The sequence below is a fragment of the Thunnus albacares genome, chromosome 16 (assembly GCF_914725855.1).
Source record: "Thunnus albacares chromosome 16, fThuAlb1.1, whole genome shotgun sequence".
NCBI classification, from domain to species: domain Eukaryota; kingdom Metazoa; phylum Chordata; class Actinopteri; order Scombriformes; family Scombridae; genus Thunnus; species Thunnus albacares.
Genome location: NC_058121.1, coordinates 19,538,944 through 19,560,218, shown reverse-complemented (window position 1 = coordinate 19,560,218; position 21,275 = coordinate 19,538,944). Strand labels below are relative to the sequence as shown.

The 21,275-nt window shown below is 40.9% G+C and overlaps 1 protein-coding gene across 1 annotated transcript; it reads right to left on the bottom strand.

Annotated features, from left to right (window-relative positions):
• Positions 1–19: 19 nt before the first annotated feature.
• Positions 20–19,506, bottom strand: mfsd2b (major facilitator superfamily domain containing 2B). The gene is made up of 15 exons (XM_044376855.1): positions 18,214–19,506; positions 17,312–17,670; positions 12,460–12,585; positions 12,196–12,320; positions 8,310–8,433; positions 6,751–6,829; positions 6,450–6,631; positions 4,994–5,084; positions 3,665–3,786; positions 3,060–3,143; positions 2,723–2,806; positions 2,363–2,472; positions 1,001–1,144; positions 581–757; positions 20–358 (listed from the first exon to the last, which is right to left on the bottom strand). The coding sequence occupies exons 2-15, from the start codon at positions 17,651–17,653 to the stop codon at positions 310–312; spliced, it is 1,839 nt and encodes a 612-aa protein (XP_044232790.1). The 5' UTR covers positions 17,654–17,670; positions 18,214–19,506; the 3' UTR covers positions 20–309.
• Positions 19,507–21,275: the final 1,769 nt, after the last annotated feature.

Sequence of the window (21,275 nt, the reverse complement as noted above, 5' to 3'; positions counted from 1 at the left end):
AATCTCTACAACATTTATTCTTTCCATATCATCAACCCTCTGTAATCATATATCATAAATAAATAACAGTGTTGTAGAGCTAAACACAGCAAATAATGATATACATTCATTTATATAAATTAGGTAATCTTATTATATATTCATATATCCAAGATGACTATACAGTACATGTTCATGTGAAAATGAAACAAAAATGTTTACATTAAAACAATTCAACTATTTCTCAGTGTAATATACACTAATGAACAACCTTCCAGCTGCGTCGCTGGAATACGTGGCTTTGTGAATTCACTCCATTCAAGATCCAGGTCACACGTTACTCAAATCTTCCATTGTTCTGGAGCTGATGCTTTGTTTCCTGTGGGAGACATTGATATTGATAATAAGTTACACTGATAGTGTATTAAATGTTAACACCATCATTGGCATAATAAGAGTTTGAGAGAAGAGAGAATACTAGAGAAGCAGTGCTAACATTTCTCAAATACGTTAAAATGTTGTCTTTGAATTAGTCACCTGCAATTAAAACTTGAGAGGGTTTTTTTTTTCTCTTAGGTGCACATGTATGGTTTCTACTCACCGTAGCTCTTCCAGGCAGAGTTTATTCCTGAGCCGAACGTCTTCACTGATGGGATAGAGGAGTAGGATCATTAACCCTGTAACAATGAAGGCCACCGGGGCGGCACCGATCAGCAGTTTCAGAGTGTACACGACGGCAGCAGGCTGCTTGCAGGCGCCGGTGTTATATCCTGCAAACCTACACACACACACACACACAAGCAGAGATCCCATTTAAATAAAGGTTATAGAAAATCCATATCCAACCTGATGCTGCAACAATACAAAGGAGCAAACTCGACACCTTTCACTTGATGAATTATACATCAGGACTGGGGTTAATGCATTTTTTTCAAGGTGTCATGACACACTTAAGCGCACATACAGAACAGCATTCAGTGTGTACGTTAAACGTGCATGTGTTATAGTGATGCAGACTTACTCCAGGCATAGGGTGGACACTCCCAGGGAGATGCCTGCAGCAAACTTGGTGAAGAAAACGTAGAATGAGTAGAAGATGGCTTCATGGCCTTTAGAGTAGGGGTTGGCCAGTCTGAAGTCATCCACCACATCTGGCAGCATAGACCTGAATTGAACACATACATACACAGAGTTGAGTGAAGGCACCTCTGGGCACCAATCTGTGGTATTCTGTTTTTTTGCAGGAATTTGTGAGCATGTGTCTTTTATTTAATGATCATCACTCCTAAGACATGGTAAAAATTTTAAGCCGATGTGTGCGCGAGACCTTCCTCACGCACGCTCTCACTTTAATCATCTTACACAACCCGTCAAGACGGTGGCTGCTGATAATGTGAGGTCTACTTATAGCACTCTGATAAACTGGTGGGCTAAAATTACAGGGCTAATAACACGATTAGATGATGAGCAGCAGAGAAAGACACTGCGTCTAATTCATAAAAATGACATCACTTCCATGACCATGACATGACCCAAGTGAATCGACAGGAGTTCCACATTAAGCATAGAGCCTTCTGGGCACTAAGTCACCACTAAGAGCATGTTAGTGCACTATTGTGGTTTGATTTTGACATTTTGCATCAAATCAAAGGGTACTAGCATGAGCCGCAGTGTCCCTGCACAGACATTTACATAACAGACGCTAAAGGCTTCCTGCATTTTGAATATTTTAAGGATGTAAAGTGGACTATGGTATATTTATGTGTGCTTTGTGCAGTTCCTTTGCGGTCATTGTGGGGGCTCTCAGAACATACACTAGGCAAATGGCAGTCAATTATAGGGTTGATACAGACAGACTAGAATACCAATTTCGATTGAATTCAATGGGCTTTATTGACATGAAAGTTTTGAGAACAATGTTGTCTCTCTGTTGTCTCTGAAAGGTCATTAAGCTCTTTGAAATCTGAAATCACAGAGTTGAACTTGTCAAAGTAAATGTTCCTCTGTCTCTGTGTGCAACTCTGTCTCAACCTCACCTGTCGAACAGTGACCACATATTCTGTTTTCTTTTGGTTGCCATGATTTTTTGTCCTTTTTCGATTGCCAATTTGTGGTCACTGAGCCTGTACTTAGTTAGGATCTGCTTTACCAGCAGGCAACATAGAAACTGCAGTCTACCAAGCTTGCCTGTTTTTGAGCTGCAACAGAAAACTGGAGCACCCAAGAAAAAGAAGAAACTCATGATTCAGCTAATATGGTGACAGATGTTTTCACTTTCAAGGTTGTGTCGTTGGCTGCCAGTTTAGCTCAAATATTTAAATCACATCCATAAATGATTTGTGCATGAGCGTAGTATGATCTGATGTGCACTGAAGTGTCTTACCATGGCAGCAGGAGCGAGGCAGCCACGCTGAGTCCAGAGGAAACAGCCACAACGTAGGCCACCACCACATTAGGGATGAACACCAGCATCATGGTGAAGGGCATGATCCACTAGAAAGAGGGACAGAATGGTAAGCCATTTGCTTCATATTTTTTTTATTTATCTAATGTACTTTTTTTTCTTTTTAGAGGTATGGAGTGTTGCAAGATTTAAAGTCTCCAACAACTTGCATTTTTCAAGAGTTTCTGTGGGTACCAAGGACAAGGACACTTCCAAGTTCATCCACAAGATGGCACACACATCAAAGCGTAACAGTCTTAAAAGCTACTCTGGCAAACCAAATAAAAACAGTATACTCACTGTGATACCACAAAAAGCTGCCGTCTTCTTCCCAAACCTCTGCAGGAACCATTGCCAGAGTGGGATGCTTATCACTGCAGAAACCTGGGTAAACATGTGCAAAAAAAAGATGTGTGACGCATCCGTGAAGAGAATTGTTTTGAATGTGGTTCAGTGTGCAAATGTGCAGTGAGTCATTAGAGGAGGCAAGATTCCTTTTTTAAAATTAGATGTTCCTTACATAAAGGATTGAATAGATTTACTGTATTTAGTCTTGTTCAAGTTACATATTTAATGATCCCAACAAATCTTTGTAGACATTTCTGGGTGCTTGTGAGGTGATAAGAGCAGGACTCACCAGGATGGTCAGCACAATATTCTGGAAATGATCCCTCAGGTCGGCGGCGTAAGTACAGAAGAGGACAAAGTTGCTCTGTACCAGCTGCAGAAACAGAGATCAAACATTCAGATATTCAGAACCGTCTTGTCTACTCAGCACCGTCACCAGGCACTCAGCTCTCTGTGCTGAGTGCCAATTGAAGTGACTGGAGAAGCTGCTGACGGTGTTTCGCAGAGATTTATTCCCACCCCGGGTTCACATGGATGACAGCTGACACCTCTGCGATGAGATGGCGAAAATACACAGAAATAGATCCGATGCAAAAGTTGGAAAGTCTGCAATAATTTAAACAGTCTAAAACCGAAGTGTCAAAACAGAAGCAGAGGCCTACAAGTGACAGGCAAACAGCAAGACTGTGCTTTGCTGATATCACTTTCAAGAGTCCTCAGACTTAAAACACGCTTTAAACCATGAGCTTTCAGTAAGTGCTCTTCTACACTGATCAAATCAACATTGAGCGCCAGCCAACTCTGCTGCATCTTTAGGATCCAGGATTGGCTCCATTTACTGTAATGTTGAGTGTCATGCCTGAGAAGCGCTTTATAAATAAAATTTGCATTTACCTGAATGGCCACAGTGATGAAGAGGAATGCAGCAGTCAGAGTGAGGTACGGCCCGTGTCTCATCACCAGGATGAAGCCCTTATAGAATGGGATCTGCTTCTCTGTCTTTGGGGCATATGGATCTAGAAGAGTCACATGTGGAATAAGAATATGAGTATGCAGCATATCAAATAACATGCAGTAAGTAAGAGGCGATGGATTTGCTCACTGGCAATCCTGGAACTGCCTCTGCATTGCAGTGGATGCTTTTTGTCCCACTGAGAGTCGTCATTTAAAATGTAATAAAGAGAGACTGAGAACTAACACTGGCAGAGTAGTTAAATGACACTCTCTTGTGTAGGAAAAGATGCAAAGGATTTATATTCTTACATCATCCCAGAAATGTAGCATATTAAGGGGTTTCTTCAAGGTAGCTAGTAAAGGTACTGAGAAAGTGTTTAAGAGTTCCTGAAAATAATCGGAGTAGAAGTTGCTCTTGTGTCACATTATATCTGTGCAAAATTCAAAATAAACTTACAGCACAGGATGAGTATCTCTTTAAAATATATTTGTCAACTTGAAAGAAAGCCATCACACAGAAATGGCTGCAGGCAAAACCTCCAGTAACACTCATTATGAACTATTGGACTGCAGTTGTCAATGAAATGAGCTGTATGGAGAAATTGACCTTTATCTTAAGAGACCAATATCAAAAAAATATAAAATACTAAAAAAAATAATGTGAGGCACATACACAGGTCTTATCCAGCTAACTAGAAACCACTTTTGGTTGTACTAACTTCAAGTTCAAGTATTTAAGGTTGCTTTTTTAGCATTTTTGTCTTTCATTGATAGCTAGTAGTTGAAATGGATGGGAAGAAACATTGGGAGAGCTAGGGGCATGACATTCAACAAAGGTCCCCAGCCGGGATCAAACTGAGGATGTTGCAGGTTTTATGTATGCATACTAGGCCACAAGGCCACCCACCCACCCAGCCTACTGAATATCTCCTCAAACCAAATCGAAAATGTGTTCCCAAATGTAGAATAGTTAACTAGAGCTGCAAATAATGCTTATTGTTATCACTGATATGTGTATTTTTTTAATGAATCAATGAATCCTTAGTTGATAAAATTCCAAAAAACAGTAAATAATTTACGTTATAGGTTCTCATAGCCCAAGGTAACACGTTCAAATTACTTATTTTGTATGACCAACAGTCTTTGCTTGAGAAAACTTAAATCATTAGTCTATCACCAGAATTGTTGACAATTCAATGATCAACTAATAGTTGAATTGTTTCGACACCATACTTCACATACCCGAAAAGAAAAAAAAATAAGTCTCACCATCTCTCTCTTTGACTCCCAGGAACATCACCACAGTGCAGATGAGGAACACTCCTCCTATAACACCGGCAGCTATCATGTACACCTCCTTCTGCAGAGAGAAAGAACAAACACGTAGCCAACATCAATACATCTCTTCTTACAGAGGCAGAACAACCCAGTCTATTCTGAGCCCTTCTATAATCTTTAATTCATAATGTGCTCAAATGCCTAAAAAAATGTAAGGGCTTCATTTCAAAATGCTATACATCTATTCTGGAAACAAATTGCCCCAATACAGTCAGTGTCAGTTTTTCTTCTGACTGATGGATACATTTATTTTGTTCTTTTCAGTTCATTATAAACAGTGTATGATTTATTGCCTGTGACTTTGTGTTGTTTTCCATTTAAATGGCAAAATCCGCCATGCACATTTCACTGTACAAATACAAGCATAAACAGGAAGAAACCTCAAGTAGATCTGTATCCCAAAATACAGCCTCAACCATTTAATGCCGTACCCCGACAGGAACTGCTCTGCCTTAAACAACCTCTGTTTGTTTGCTATTTTTCCATGTAGCTCAGCCCAGCGGTTCATTATTATTTATGCACATCAAACACTCCCTGTTTCCGAGGGCAGACTGAGTTTGCCCAGACGGTGTGCCACCCTCACCAGCGACCACAGAGGAATTTAGCGGGTGGCTGCAGAGGGTTTGGCGTGGTGAGTGGGTTGCCCTGATAGGGTTCAACCAAAATCCATTGGAAAAGAACCATTTGAAACCCAAATAGCTGCGGTGCAACCAAAATCCAACATGGGACAGTTTGGATTTTGGCTTGTTTCATCTTCATGAAAGTCCCATGACGGATTCACAGCAGCAGTCGTGTTTATTCACAGCTCTGCAAACTGAAATGTGGACATGAATGTGTCCTATCATGTTCCTTTTCCTCCAACTTCAAGTTAAGCTGCAGCCGCCTTGAAGTAAAAGACTAATAATTCCAACATATTGAATCTGGGGGTGCCTTCAAATGTTCTGGGTGGGATATAAATAGGCTTAATGACTTGCAGACTGTGGAGACCCCTCAATGCAGGGGCCACAGTTTGGAGTCTGATGTGAGGGAGGGACCCTCTTTGTGGTCATGAGAGGGGAGCTGGCTCAGGATGTCGGGTTCAGATATCAAACAAGTGGCGTCTCCTTTCATTCCAGTGGGTTACATGGGTTAAAACTTGAAGCCATTTGGGGTGTCAGAACATGTCGACTCTAGTCTGTAAATATGGACCCAATTGCAAACAATCCTCCTTTTTATTCAACATTGCTTTTTTTGACCTCGGATATTTAGCGAAAGTAAACCGCCTTGAGCACACACCACAGCTTCAAGTTAAGTGAGAACGCTGATGACAGTCCAAGTTATTTTCAAACCAAATCTATGGCCTACTTTAAGAACACCTGGTCTCCTGGCTTGGCATAGTGACACTTACAGAGTGTGACAGGTAGTCCTGGGAGCGCACCAGGCTCTTGACGATCTCTGCCCCACTGCTGTTGCCAAGGTAACCGGCAGACATGTTGTGAGTCGGGCAGTGCTTCAGAGTGTGAGCGCTAGCCACAATCTGACCCTGGATGGCAGCGCCCACGAGTGTCCCCAGCACCTCCAGTGTCATTCCTGAGAACAATACAAGTAGAGATCCAACAATCAGTTCCCACAAATTCAAAGGGAATAACACTGTCTTAATCAGCATTGTAGGCATTAATAACTGATTTTTGCATATTAAAAGACCTTACGGTAGGCAGTGGCCGAATCTCTTTCCTTCTGGTCTGTGCTCAGGAACATGGTGAGAGCAGAATAAGGCACGTGGAAGCACTAAATTAGAGCAGAAAGAGACAGTTATGGCTTGGCTAAAACAGAAATAAATACAAGTGTGGCACTGCAATTAAGCAGTCAGGTTGTTCACTTTGATCCAGATTGAAATATCTCAAAAAATGTTGGATGGATTGCCATGAAATTTGGTGCAGACATTCATATTCCCCTTGGGATGACTTCCTCTAGTGCTATTATCAGGTCAAAGTTCCAATTTGTCCTATAACTCGGTCTATGACCAAATACTGCTATACATCAGCATGTTTGCATTGTTACTGTGAGCATGTTAGCATGCTGGAAAGTGCGTAAGTCTCACAGAGCCGTTAGCATGACTGTATACTCTTAGTTGTGTTAACAAATAACATTTGACTGACATGGGAACACCCAAGATATCTCAAGATGTCTTTTATTCACATGTTCCTGTGAAAATGCAGATGCAAAATATACACTGTATATATATCAAAAGCAATGTTTGCAGTTTCCATGTTGGTGAACCTCAGCTCTCTGTTTTCTCCTTCCTCACCACCTCTCCAAGAGAATAGACGAGCAAACCAAGTCCTGCTTCACTTTGTAATTTACACAAGGGCTCAGTCAGCACTGCGGCCAAACGAGCATGCATAGCCACGACGAAAATAAACGCGGCCGTGAAAGGGCTTTTTTTTTTTTTTTCAGCCACCGGTCCTATACAGCATGTCATTTATGGGGCCTTTACGGGATGCAAACATTTATAGAACTGAAACTGCTTGACTGTGCAGTACAGATGGAGGTGAGAACTTATACATTTGATGGATACCCAGTCTTAGTTGATTACGTAAACAGATTATATACTGCACTGTAACCTCTGTTTACAGACTGTGATGCTCTGAATGACAACAGCTGAACTTTCCCAGCTAACTTCACACAAACACACATCCAGAGACAATGAAGCAAGGCTAAAAGTGGTAACCAGCATTTACCCAGTGAGAGGTTCCTGGCAGAACTGACCGTATACTTATCAAGTAGTTAGAATGACATGCCAATTACAGCTCACCACAGTGTGGCTGCAGCGGTCTACACGCTCTGTGTTATATGGGTTACCCCAGAGCAGAGCAGAGCAGAGAGGGAGAGATGAATGGTTTGGGCCATAATAACAAAAGGCAACCTAAATAACTACACTTCCCCTTTGAGGTGAGGTATCTAAGAGCTCTGGGCTCTAATCTGCTGCACATGTCACAAATCAAAGTGTAAATCCCACCAGGAGCTGTCGGATGCTGGCATGAGATCACTATAATCCACTTTAAACTTTGTTATTCACAATGTTTGCTGCATTTTGTCAATTACGTTATGTAATGTGTCATCTTCAGACGCTTCAATCACAGCTTTTATCTCCCGCTACCCACTTGACGTCTCTCTTGTACTGCATGTGAAGTCCTGTCGAATTATCTGAAGCATGCGCACTTTCTTAAACATCAAATGTGCTTATGAAAGAGCCATTTGTACTTACAGTGATGAGGGTTTGGTAGAGGCAGTAGAAGCCTAGGTACCAGATGAACCTGCCGTTGATGAAAGGAGGAACAAACCAGAGGTAGAAGTAGGAGACCACCAGAAACGGAGTGCAACCCACCATCCTACAGAACACAGAAATATTACAGGTGAGACTCATAGTCCAGTCAAATGGAAGCACAAATATATGAATCTATAAAGAAGAAACAAAAAGATGTGTTTTTCCAAAATGTAGTTATCCTGAAAAACTTCAACTTCTTTCAAATAATTATGCTTCTAAGCAATCTGAAAGCACTATTTTAAGCTGACAGAGGGATGACAGTTGTTGTGTTAAGTAATTTTCAAATCAGGACATATTTCTGGCAGATTACAGTCAGGCTAAGCTGACTGCTAAATGATTATGTTGTTGTAAGTATGATAGGAATCTGTCCTGGGAGTGGACAGGCAAGCAGGGAAATACCACAATATTTCAAACCCACATAGCATTTAAAGATCTAAGCACACATACACACACACACACACACTCACAAAGACATGAATATGCAGTACACACTCAAGCAAGCGCAGCATGAAGCGATTCTGCTGTGTTGTGTCTTTCTCTGGACTTGGAGTGATATGTGGGCCATGTATAATTCATAAGTAAACAACTGGTACATATTATTATGGTCAAAGTCAACAGCTGTGCAGAAAAAGGGCGGATTACGGATGATGACCAGTATGACTTGTCTGCAAACACCAGTATGTCATCCACCCTCTTCTTTATTTCCTTTTAAGAACAAATTGAGTTTGTTTGTCATGGGAGTGACCTGAATCTTGGAGCAGGAATATCCTATCCCTCTTTCTTAACATTCTTGTGGTCTGGGGGCCTGGAAATGCTGTAATACCAACACATCTACAGGTAGGAAAAGGGAGTGTTGGAATTTAGGTGACAAAGCTCACAGGGGCTCTGACCTCTGACCTGCTCCACACCAGTAATAATAAACAGAGAAAGTGGGAGAAAGAGGTAGAGAGAGGCCGGGAACAGTCATTTCTAGCATCGTCCAGCCCTGCCACCTCACTCTCCTCCTGATTGTTTGCTTAAACAAAGGCCACTGACAACGCTGGTGCTGCAGTATTGACCGGTTGGTCATGGGAGCGATGAAAGGGCCCCGGGGCCGGTGAATAGGACAGTTAGAATGTTCCTGCAAGATGACTGTGTTCGGAGAGGCAACAAAGGCACATGCGCAACAACACTTGCACACTTTCTCACACATCATGCCGCGCATGAGTACACATTCACACCTGTCCCAATAATTTCCACAGTCTTAATTAAACCGGAGCAGGTTGATAAGAGGCTGGCACTTAAATTCTCTGGCTTGTTCGGGACACTTAGAGCATGCTAATTAGATGATGTGCAAGGGAAGAGAGGGGATTTACAAAAGGGGAGAGTGTGTTTTCTTGGTTGATTTATTTGACAGCTGTAGTTACATGTTATTCTTCACATTAAGATTTTACATTAAAAAAACATATGTTAAGCTTCTAAAACTCAAACTATTGTTAAGGATTAAACCCGTGGTTTCCAGCCTTTTTTGTTTGTGACCCTCTTACAGAAAAGCGGTGTCTAGACGGGGCTCCTCATCACAAGTTTTAGATGTCTACGAGTTGTTAGGATTGCCACCACAGAGAGGTTTCCCCTCTCAACTTTTTCAACGGCCCAAAAGGACAATTATCCAATATTAAAAAAACAAAAAAACAAAAGCAAAGATTAGAGAATAAGTTCAAATAATGAATAGAAATTTATGCAGGAGAACTTTCTTTCATTAATCATCTCACCAACCCCCAGATTTATCCTGTGATCCTTTGGAGGGGGCCCAAAGCCTTGGTTGGGAACCACTGGATTAAACTATCAAACTGTATATAAAAACTAGCAACACAGTAACAGTAAAATGCTACTTATGCATTGATGCATTTATTACCAATCGAATAACCTAACATATAACAATATATAAGTTAAAAGGGCCAAGTGCTTTTAATATTTCTGTACTCTTACATTGTTTTACATTGTTGTATTACTATTTTCACTTTTATTAAAGGAGTACTCCTTCCACCACTGATATACCTTCACTGTCACCTTGTCTCTCTCTAACAGACACAATCTAATATGAGAAAACTTGCCTCTACTTGCCACTGGGATGGTGGATTGCTACAATCACAAAATAATAAACAGGGCAGCACCCAAGCGGGGGAGTTTTGGGCCAAATGACTTCATTCTGAAAAACTCAGGGAAAAGATACAAATCACTTTATGTCTGGCCGCTGATGTGACAGACAGAGGGGTCAGGCACTTCCTGCTGAATGGGCAGAGGGGACTTTCCGAAGGGGGGCAAAAACCAAGGGAGTGTCTTGTAATCTCATCATAAATACTGATGAACACACATATCAAAAATACCCACATACACCACACAAAGTATTCATTTGGACTCACATACACGAGCAAGAACACACACACACACACACACACACCTACAGCTTCCCAGGGGTAATCAAAGCTGATTTAACAGCCATCAGCATCTACTAGCGAGCGCGGCTGGCTGGCCACAGTGGACTTGGTCCCCCTCCAGCACTGTCAGCTTGTGTGTAATCTATGGTTTATAATGCAGTAGGCATTAGATACTCGCTGTGTAATTACAGTAAGTGTCACGCTAGCGTGCTCAAAAAACATATATTGCACACACACGCATAGCCGCTTATAAAGTCATCCATGGTAATCGTAAATAATGGAAATCGCGGTAAAAGCTTCATATAATCCACAATTATAGAGTCACAGATTGGAAATTGCATTTCCTTTTAAAGGCCATGAGATACTGAGTGACATCTTGTGAACTGACAAAAAGAATGCTGGATGATACCCAAATGTGAAATGAGGTGTTACATAAATTCAATGAAATGTCACCGAGCAGCATGGTGGCAGATGATTTATGACAGAATGCTTCCTTGTTTATTGTTGTTGCCTGGCATCAAAAGGCAATAGCAGTCCACGCCCTTAAAGCATACAGTATGTATAGCTCATCAGAGGGAGCATCTAGAACAATGTAACTAACTGTAATTGGCTGTTTTTTTTTTCAGTGCAATCCTCAAGTGAGCCTGAGAATCATTTCAAAACCATTCAAAACTGGAGCACATAGTTTGTTTTTGTAAAGATTTTGCACTAACATTAGCATAATGTAGTGACTGTGTTTATGTCTTAGAGAGTGGAAGCAAACCAAAACATGTTTCATGTTAAAATTGCAGCTCTTTATGCAATCTTAAGCTGTATGTCAGCAGCAGCACTTTACCGTGCGTTCTCTAAGGAAAAGAGGATAATTTTGCCCGAGGCTATTATCTTAGATAAACACATAAATTAACATTTCATTGCATTCTTAGGTGACATTTGAGTAAACATGAGCAAAATGTAAAGTGTGAAAAGAGACTAGATATTGTCAACGATTTGGGTTATTGTAATGCCATGCCTACAGTTAATTACTATTTTCTGGATTCAGCTAACGTTTGTAGCTGAGTAAAATGTTCAGTGACTACCTCTTCCTGTGTAGTCCTAATCTATATATTCATATTTTGTAATATTCAAAGTCATTTCTTGAAATTTTAGAGAGTAGTTAAGGAAATGATCATTTCGAAATACACATTCTCTACAATACCATCATAATATCAGTATTGAAGTGGATAGTTAGAGATATTTCGAGTTTCATTATGTCAGTACCACCTGGAACTACATTTGAGTTGACAAACATGCTCAATGTACAAGTATAGAAACAATGTAAAGAAATCACAGAGAAATATAGGAATATGTGATGGGAAATAGGAATTAAGGAGAAATACAAGAGTTTCCTTTAGTGTGAGCAGGGAGCTTACCAGGGCATGAGCCTGCCAATCTTTGTCCATCTGCTCTTTGTAATGAAGAAGCCGACGACAGGGTCGGTTACTGCGCCCCAGGCTTTACCGATGAACAGCACCATGGACGCCTGGAAGGCGTTGATCTGCAGAGCAGAACATCGACAGACTGGAGTTAAAAACACATGCAGGCACAGAACTCACATTCCCATTTATCCATATAAAGGAGCTGCGCAGACACACATTCTTGTACTTTTTCATTCTCTTTTTCCTCAAATACATCACCTGAGCGACATCCAGCAGGTAGATTTGCAGGAAGAAGGCTGTGGCGCTGGCAGCCACCTCCTTGGGTGCGCCGCCGATGGCAAAACACAGCTTGCTGCATAATGACAACTTGTGGTTCAAGTCGGTCTGTGGAGACAAAGGTAAGAAGCGGAGAGGGAAAAAAAAGAAAATTAAGTTTGTGGTGTCCTTGTAGGTGAGGCTGCTAATGAGCAAATTAACTTTTCTCCTCTGCAAGCAATCTGATGACCACTTCATTTCAAGTAGGAATGAAAAATGTGGGAAATGAAAGATGCCAACCACTCCAAAATTATTGCTGATGTGAAACACATTGAGTTTAACTGCTTACCATTAAAGTTTTAAGATACTCATAAGTAACTATAAGATAATTATGCAATTGTGGACAAAAACAGATGACTGTTGAATGGAAGGGCACAAAAAAAGCCATATATCTATGGTTCATTCAAGGTGAAGGCGTTAAGCATTTACTGCTTATAGTTTCATCAGACTCATTCTGGGAAAAAGAGGTCAGTAGTATAAATAAGGAATGTGTCATTTTATTACCCAATAATCGTGGGCTATGCAGTGTTAACAGTGATAAATTGGAAATTTCATCATACATAATCAACCGCATTTCACTTCAGTTCCTTTCCATGAAAGAAGCTCAGTATTATAGCAAAGACAACAGAAACTCCTGCCCAAAACTCAAAAACATCTTCCCGAACACACGGGTGTGAAATAAGGTGTGTCGCTTTCGAATGAATTAGGCCATGAGAGCAGACATGTGACTCACAAATCCTGAATGCTGTTGTCATTCACGATCCGAATCCTCTTGGTATTCTATTTCAGGTGCTCCAAAAATAACATTCCTTCCTCATCTTCATGTCGCAATGTTTCAGTGATTCAGTGGAATGCAAAGAAAAGCAGTTGTTGCTTCAGCGTTACAACGTCAAACTGTATTTGCTATGATGTTTGTATAGGATGTGTACACAGTGATTAGTATTAGTATTCTCCTTTACAAAAACACACTTACACGGATTGTCTACAACCTTACGTTTCCTACATCTGAATCGTCAATCTCTTCTTTTTCCAAAATGCCATGTTACTCCAGCACACAAGATGTTCATGTATAAAATATGTAGAAGTGAGTCTGTGCAAAATAGAGGATCAGAAGGAGACCCCCTGCTGGCTGTTTGCATTGTGGTCTATCTGTGCAGACACTGAGGCACATGGAGGAGCCTGAGAAACCCACCGAGTCATCTGCGGCTCCGTTTCCCCTCTCTGTGCTCTGCTAAAACCATCAGGCACGTGACTCTGTGTGCGTTTTGTGTGAAAGTGCATGTCTGTGTAGCGAGAGGGGCAAGCTTTTCATCTTCACACATGAATAAGACGAGACACCGCAGTCTAGGGAGCCCAATATTTACGACTGTCTCAGAGGCTGTGCACACATATCAACCTTTCCCTGTTCCCGCATCTATAAGAACCTTTGGTGTCAGACAGACAGAGGAACACTCACACAAAAAAACAGTGTCACTCCACATCCAGCGGCTCGGTCTTGGCTCACAGCTACACCCCTCAGAGCTTTATGAAAGAAGGAAATCACCAAAGGAACCACAGACCCAACCGAAACACTGTTATTATCCGGCTCACGTTTTCTCTTACTCCTTTTTTCGCTCCATCAAAACATCGAGGGGTTCGAGAACGACAATTACCAGGAGGGAGGTGTGTAATTATTCAATCGCAAGACAAGCGGGTCAGAGGTAAGTAAAGGCTACACAGCGGTTCCGACTTCAAAACTCTCTGTTCTTCCACTCTCACTGCAATTACCCCTAATTGGAGAGGAAATCAAAGTCTTTGGTGTCTGGAGAATGCTGCTTAACTGATGATGTGCAAAAATACTCTGTGCGCCCAGAACTACTCTCTTTCTCTCATTCTTTCCCTCCAAACTCTCAATCTTTCATTACTGAGTTCTTATCATCAAAGAGGATAAACAGGATATCCCGTCTACTGTTGTCTGGATGCACTGGCTAAAGGACAAACAAAACCACATACACACAACTAAACACATACACACACATAGATAGAAACACCGGCTGCAGAGTAAAGGGAGCATCTGCAAAGTTCAGACTGTCAACAAGCAAAGGACGAGGACAGATAAGACTAATCTCTAAAGTTAATGAAGCCTAACACTTAGGGGGAAACCATTTAAAATGTCTGAACTGCACAGCAAGTAATTTAAATCAGGATTGAAGATAATTCTAGTGCAAAGAAAGGAGGAGCAGCGCTGAAAGACGACTCCTCATCCAGCTGAGCTATACCCTCCAGAAATGTGTACACTGAATGTTTGCATGCAAAAAAGTTAAGCTGGTAAAATGGATCTATAAAGCAGTTTAAATGTGTATTTGTTGAAGGATTTTCTGACAATTCTGGGTATCAGGGTCACAACACGGATTCTAGTCATACAAGTAGACAACAGTAGCTTTGAGTCATCACTTCAGATTATAGATTATGAGAGTGAAAGGACAGGTTGATTATGTCAGTGATGGCAGCCAGCCACTAAAATGTCCTGTATCAACAGTAGCCTGTTGACATTGGCTAAACTCCCAGGGAATCAATCCAAAACGTAGAGATGGACTGGTGTCAAGAATGTATAGTCTGGTATACTTTCTGTCTGAAGTGCACGGGTCTTGTCAGCATGACATAGTTCTGTTTCAAGCATTCTTGTGATGGAAATTTGCTGTAGCAGTTTACCCATTACTGACTATGGATCTGTCTTTTTATATTTTAGTCTCATTCACAAAGGGGGGAAAAACTCTTATCATATGTCCCGCTTATGCATCTTTATTGGACACATCTTATACATAAAATGAAAAAAATTAATTCTGTGGTACTAGTCTGTCAGAGAAAAATGCAATGCTCTGTATCTACACTGTAAAACGTAATAAAACATTTAGTGAATCAACTCATCTTTTACTACTGAATGTAAATATGAAAGTTTACATTTTTATTTCTGTTTTCATTGTTGGATCACTCTCCGTTTTTTAGTTCACTTACCACATCAAATGCAATTTTAAAGAAACATGATTAGCATATTTGGCAGACTTCCCAGCATGCATGGTTTGGAGGTTAAAAGCTCTAAAACAGGTTTAACCCTTCATCTTTGTAGTTTAAAGAAAATTTGCATGATGGAAACTTATTGTGTGTTATGTCAAGGTTGTGTATCCACTTCAGTCTCTACTTTGTACCACCTCTGAAGCACAAGTGGCTCCAACAAGAACAATTACGGCTGTAAGGTCTCAGTGGAAAATGAAAACTGACTCTTTAAACTGAAAAAAAGTAACTTCAGAGCTAATCTGACTACATCATTTATCAGTGTGACTAAACAGTAATAGATTGAACTTATTATCATACATTAAATGAACTTGTTTTCTCAGGTTCAGTGACAGTAACAATAAATCATGAGCCAAACATTTTATTCAGACTCAGGTCAGTTAACTCAGATTATTAAGTCAGTTGGGAATTTATGTTAAATTGAACCAGCCTACAGTGTTTTACACAGCACTCAATCACTGCTACTAAAACAGTGATACAAATTTTAGATGTGTTCATGTCAGGAATGTTTTGCCATCTTCAGAGAAACCCGCTTTGCAATGTTTTGTTTGTACTGGAATCTAAATCTCAGGCGTGAAATCCAACTCAATAGAGTCAAAGTGAAACAAAGAACACGGCTAATGAGACAGAAATTCAGCACAGATGAGCCAGTTGCAGAACTGGTTAGATCGTGAGATGTAATCCTGTTTCACGGGCACCTTGAGTCAATGTAACAAAACTGAAAATGAATGACTAACTGCTATGGTATTGCATCACAAGAACATTTGAAATACTGTCTACATATATTGGTATCTACCAAGGAACAATGTTGGTATGTATGTAAAGGTTTGGTTCTCTGTCTTTCATTTACCTTGATTTAACAGCCTGTGCTAATGAGAACCATCAATCCGGGCACACAGCTTCTCTTACTTCTTAATTTGCTTTTACTTCTTGTTTCTTATTAATCATGTGTTACTCTTTCTAAATGCTATTTCTTTTTTTTAATATGATTCACCGACAGTTGCTTTGGTATGTCTGTTTTTGCCATGCTGCAAGCCAAAATTTCCCAGGCAAGACAACCAACACTGAACTGAGGAACAATGAACACACTCTCACACACGTTTACGTCATAAATTCATCTAACTCAAACAGCAATCATCTGTCATAAAGCCAAATAACATAAGATAAAACAAAAATAAATAACAGGTGAGTCAACTCAATATTTTGGTGTTTGCAAAAGGTGAGTAAGTTACCCCTTTCTACCATGTATCCACTGTCTTGCTTCCTATTACGGCATTGATTACAACTGTCTACATAACAAAAGTCCACTGATATCCGACAAAGAAAGCAATCCTGCCTTTTCATCAAGCGGGGTCATCCCCATCAATGAGACCAACCTTTCTCAAATGAAAACAATCAACTTCCAGGCATTGAATCCAATATCTGAGGGATTACAGTTCACAGGGAAACAATGGAGCTGAGTAATCACAAACAGATAAGCGACTAAAGAGATCACACTTTCCATCTTTTTCTCCTTCTCCATTCAACCGTGTGAAGTCACTCAAAGCCAAACTATGGCACACACCCACACACACACACACGCACATCAGATGAGATTGAACATTTCAGTCGGTTAAGTGTCTTAATACATCCAGGACATAAACAATGGTTATGATCGCTTAGATTTACAATACTGGTATTAGGCTACATGTGATAACAACCTGTGGTACAACACAAAAGAAGCACTAAAAACAGATGATCTTACCTGGTGAGGTGTTTTAGTGAACAGCGGGTCAGTAGCCTTGATGAGCTTCCCCGCCGAGCCCTGCGCTCCCTTCTCTCCCTTGGTCATGGCTGAGAGACTGTGTGTGAGGCGACAGCCGTACTTCTGCGACGGTGTGTGTGAGGGAGTATTAAAGTGAGTGTGACTGTGACTCCTGGTATGAGCGAGAGCGCGAGGAGCCTGCCACTGGGTGGTGTGTGTCAGAGGGTGAAACTGGATGTGGCTCTGACTCCGGGTGTGTGTGTGGTGTGCATGAGTGACGGCTTCAGAGGCCGGGAGCTCCTCCTGCTCCTCTGTGACAACTCTGCTGCTTTCTGTCGCCATTCACATGCTGTTGTGCTCTGGAATGAGGCCAGGAGGGAAGGACAAAGTCAGACAGGTGGTGCAACACACACGCACGCACACACACATACATGCAAAAATACACACATATATAGGCTGCACACACACTCAATAACAAGCGTGTACTGCAACATACAAGCATAAGAATGCAGGCAAACATGTATGAGCACAGACAAAGACTTGCTCAATGGATTCAAGCACAGAACACACACACACACACACATATAAATGGGGCAATTCAGAAGAGCACAGAACAGATGAATACAGATGCACACACTTAACCTTAGGTAACCTTTCCAATTATATAATAAAAGTAAAATGTCATTCAGGTTAACATCATGCAATTGTCCTCCAAATGCTTGTGCATCTGATTAAGGAAGGCGTAAAGAAAAGAGGGATGCAAAATAAGACGATGACCTGTGCAGGAGTAATGTTGTCTGCCCTCATCTTACTATTACTGTAAGTGCATCCATCAACAGCCACTCTGCACACCTGATAAGAACCTTGGCGCACAGAAGAAGAAAAAAAATGTTTCATCTTACCCAGTGTTGGTGGAAAAGCAGCCAGTTGCTGTCAGCGATGCAGTGAGTTTTTCTACTTATTTAGTTTGGTCAGCGCGGTGATCTGGCAGTCAGTCAGTCTAGTAGACGGGCAGGATGAGAAGGAGACTGCGGAGACGGAGATGGGTCTGCGCTTCTCCTCCACTCAGTTGTTTTCAGTCTGCGGTGACGGAGCTGCGCCCCGCAGCGGCCGTGACGGTGTGTGACACAATCGGATTGCATGTATGTATCCGTACAATATGTGTGCGTGTGTGCGCATCTGTGAGGGGATTATGGCAGGCGATGGTTTAACACCAGCAATGGATGTATGTTTTGAAATAAGACTATGCAATAAAAAAAAAAACACAGCTGTTTATATAACAGCCTAGAGGAGTGTGGTGTTTTTTAGCGAGATAGCGACAACGTAGTGTTATTCTTAACCTTATCTGATATAATATTGGTATAATAGTCATTCTACAGTCATGTAAGATATGATTCATGTTAAACACTTGTTCTAGGCACATCGTTTTTTTCAGTAGGAATCATGCACGGTTGGTCACAAACTTGTTTATAAAAAGCAGGCTATAAATCTGTTAACACTGATAACATCTGCATGAATGTCTGTTCTCATGAGACAGTTTTTTGATCAAGCTGAGATGTCAAAAATGCAGTTTGGTTTGATTTCACCTGTGTGGTAATTACCTGTGTTGTTTTCTGGAACAGGGAGCAGGAAAAGGTGTGTGTGTGAAAGGAATTCATCAGATATCCAGCGACATATTTCCCAGACTGCATCATCACCGTCTTCATATAATCATCATAGTTATGATGCTTGTGGGATTCAGTAGGCTGCTTTGTAGAGATATCGTTTACCCAATGGCATTTTTAAATAATCATTTACATAAACATAAGCCAAGTATTGTGTGTGTGTGTGTGCGGTAGGCCTACTTAAAGGGGTACTTCAGTGATTTAGCATAGCATTTACATAAAATTGAGGGACGCACCAGATACACAATTTAAAAAAACAATAATCAAAATCCGATTAGCGGTCGCGGGATTTCCAGACTTTTAGCCCCAGATCAAGCTCCAACACTGTATCCTATATTTCCCATAATGCAACACTATCTTTCATTAAGGCCTGGTCAAACCAGCATTTAAAAACGGCAACATTAATTCAGCAAAATAAATTAATTCGACGAGATTAGTGGATTACGCTCATGGTTTTGAAGTAAATCCACACAAATGTTTTATGTTGAGGTAAATTTTAATGAACTTTGACTCACATATTTGACCAGTAGCAAGCCGTTTTGACAGTGCTGACCTTTGAGGGAATCAGAGATAGAGAGCCCAAATGGAGAAAGCTGTCATAAATCATTAGCTGTGTTACACCATCTACTTTTATTTAACCTCCTCTATTGGATTTTAAAATGCTTTAGAAAAAAGGGAATGGTTTGCAGACAGTTTTGAGACAGAAGACAGGTACAAACTGGCTACATTTTTTTGAATAATCTGTGTGAAGTTATTGTCCTATTACCAACCAAGCAACAAGACCGTAAATCAACAATTAAATAAGCTTGTTAGCCTGGATAGATTTCTTTTCAACTTCAGTTGAACTCTTTATTGAATGAAATGAAATGTCACCTAACCTCTAGAACCACATATTTTGTTTACATGCACAGATTAATTTTGTTGTGCTACTTTCTGGTGTGACTAAGCCTTTAGACCGTCTCTGGCTCCTGAACATCCACTTCTATCGAACCCCATGCAGCCACACCTGACATGCGGTTATTTCTAATAACTTTAAAAACTACCACAGAAGTCATTATACACATCTGATTGACAGGCTGGAGTGTTGCCTACATTCTCATAATGTTTTGCAGTATTGCAATGCAGGATTGCAGTGCCAGTCTCATTTCATTTATTGTAGGATTACTATTTGGTTTAATTTTAATTAGTTCTATGAAATAAAATTGTTCTTTTTGTGGCTCATCTCTGAAAAGAAAATAAGCCTTTTCTGCACACTTTTGTCTGGTTAGAGAATGAGATACAACTCTACACACATTTGTAATGTTATTTTCATAAGACATTTTTCAGTCTTTCCTTTTCCACACACGCTTTCCTTTTCATAAGCGGCTCTTTCAGTGCAAGATGCTTACTCTCCACAGTAAGCCTCTCCTCGGAGCATGACATCAAACATGTCATGGAGACCTCAACTACTGAACCTGGACCTCTCCATAAATTCCAAGCATGCAAACCCCTCTACCAAAACCATATTATTGACAATGAAAGAGGCACCACCGCAGAAAAGTCAGGCATATGACCTGCATTAGAATGGGTATGTTTCCGATAATGCGTGAAGAGGAATGTGCAAAATGAAAGGTTGGCTGCTGCGCAAGTAAAAGGGTCATTCTGAAAGGAAATGTGGGAGTTAAAGGGAAAGTAATTCCCTGCATGCTTAGCCTTATTAAATATGTAGCACAAAGGAAATGTGCTCTCTTTTACTCTTTAGCCACAGCCCCTCTGGCTGACAACCAAGTGAAAACCACAGCCTCCACATTCAGGTAAAAAAGGTAAATGTGCAGCATGGCCTCATGAAAGCTAATCTTTCAGAAGGTTTTATTCAAGGCATTTCAGCCGTTGAGTTTCTTCCCACGACCTTGACCATCCCGAGCCTGTCATCTCTTCTTCCTCCTGAGCCATGAGCAAACACACATCCTCTGCTGTTCTGTACACCACCCTCCCATTGCTTTAAATATTGAAGATGGATAATGGTGTTCGCCTTCTTCCCGAGGCCAGGCAGAAAGCTTGGAGATGGAGAAGCAAGCACACGCACTCATGTAAAAGCACACGCATGCTCTTAGACATGACAAGAAACACAAGATGCCTCATTCACGAGGGGAAAAAAAGACCCAACAAGGATTCAACTTTACTTTACCCCATCTCTCTACCCCAGCTTTCTTGATTAGTTTTGTTGCAAAGCTGCTGATCTGTCCAACCTAGTTTGGTTATACAAACTACCATCAGATGCTTCCCATGCTAAGCATCTCGAGAAACACCACTGTAAAGTC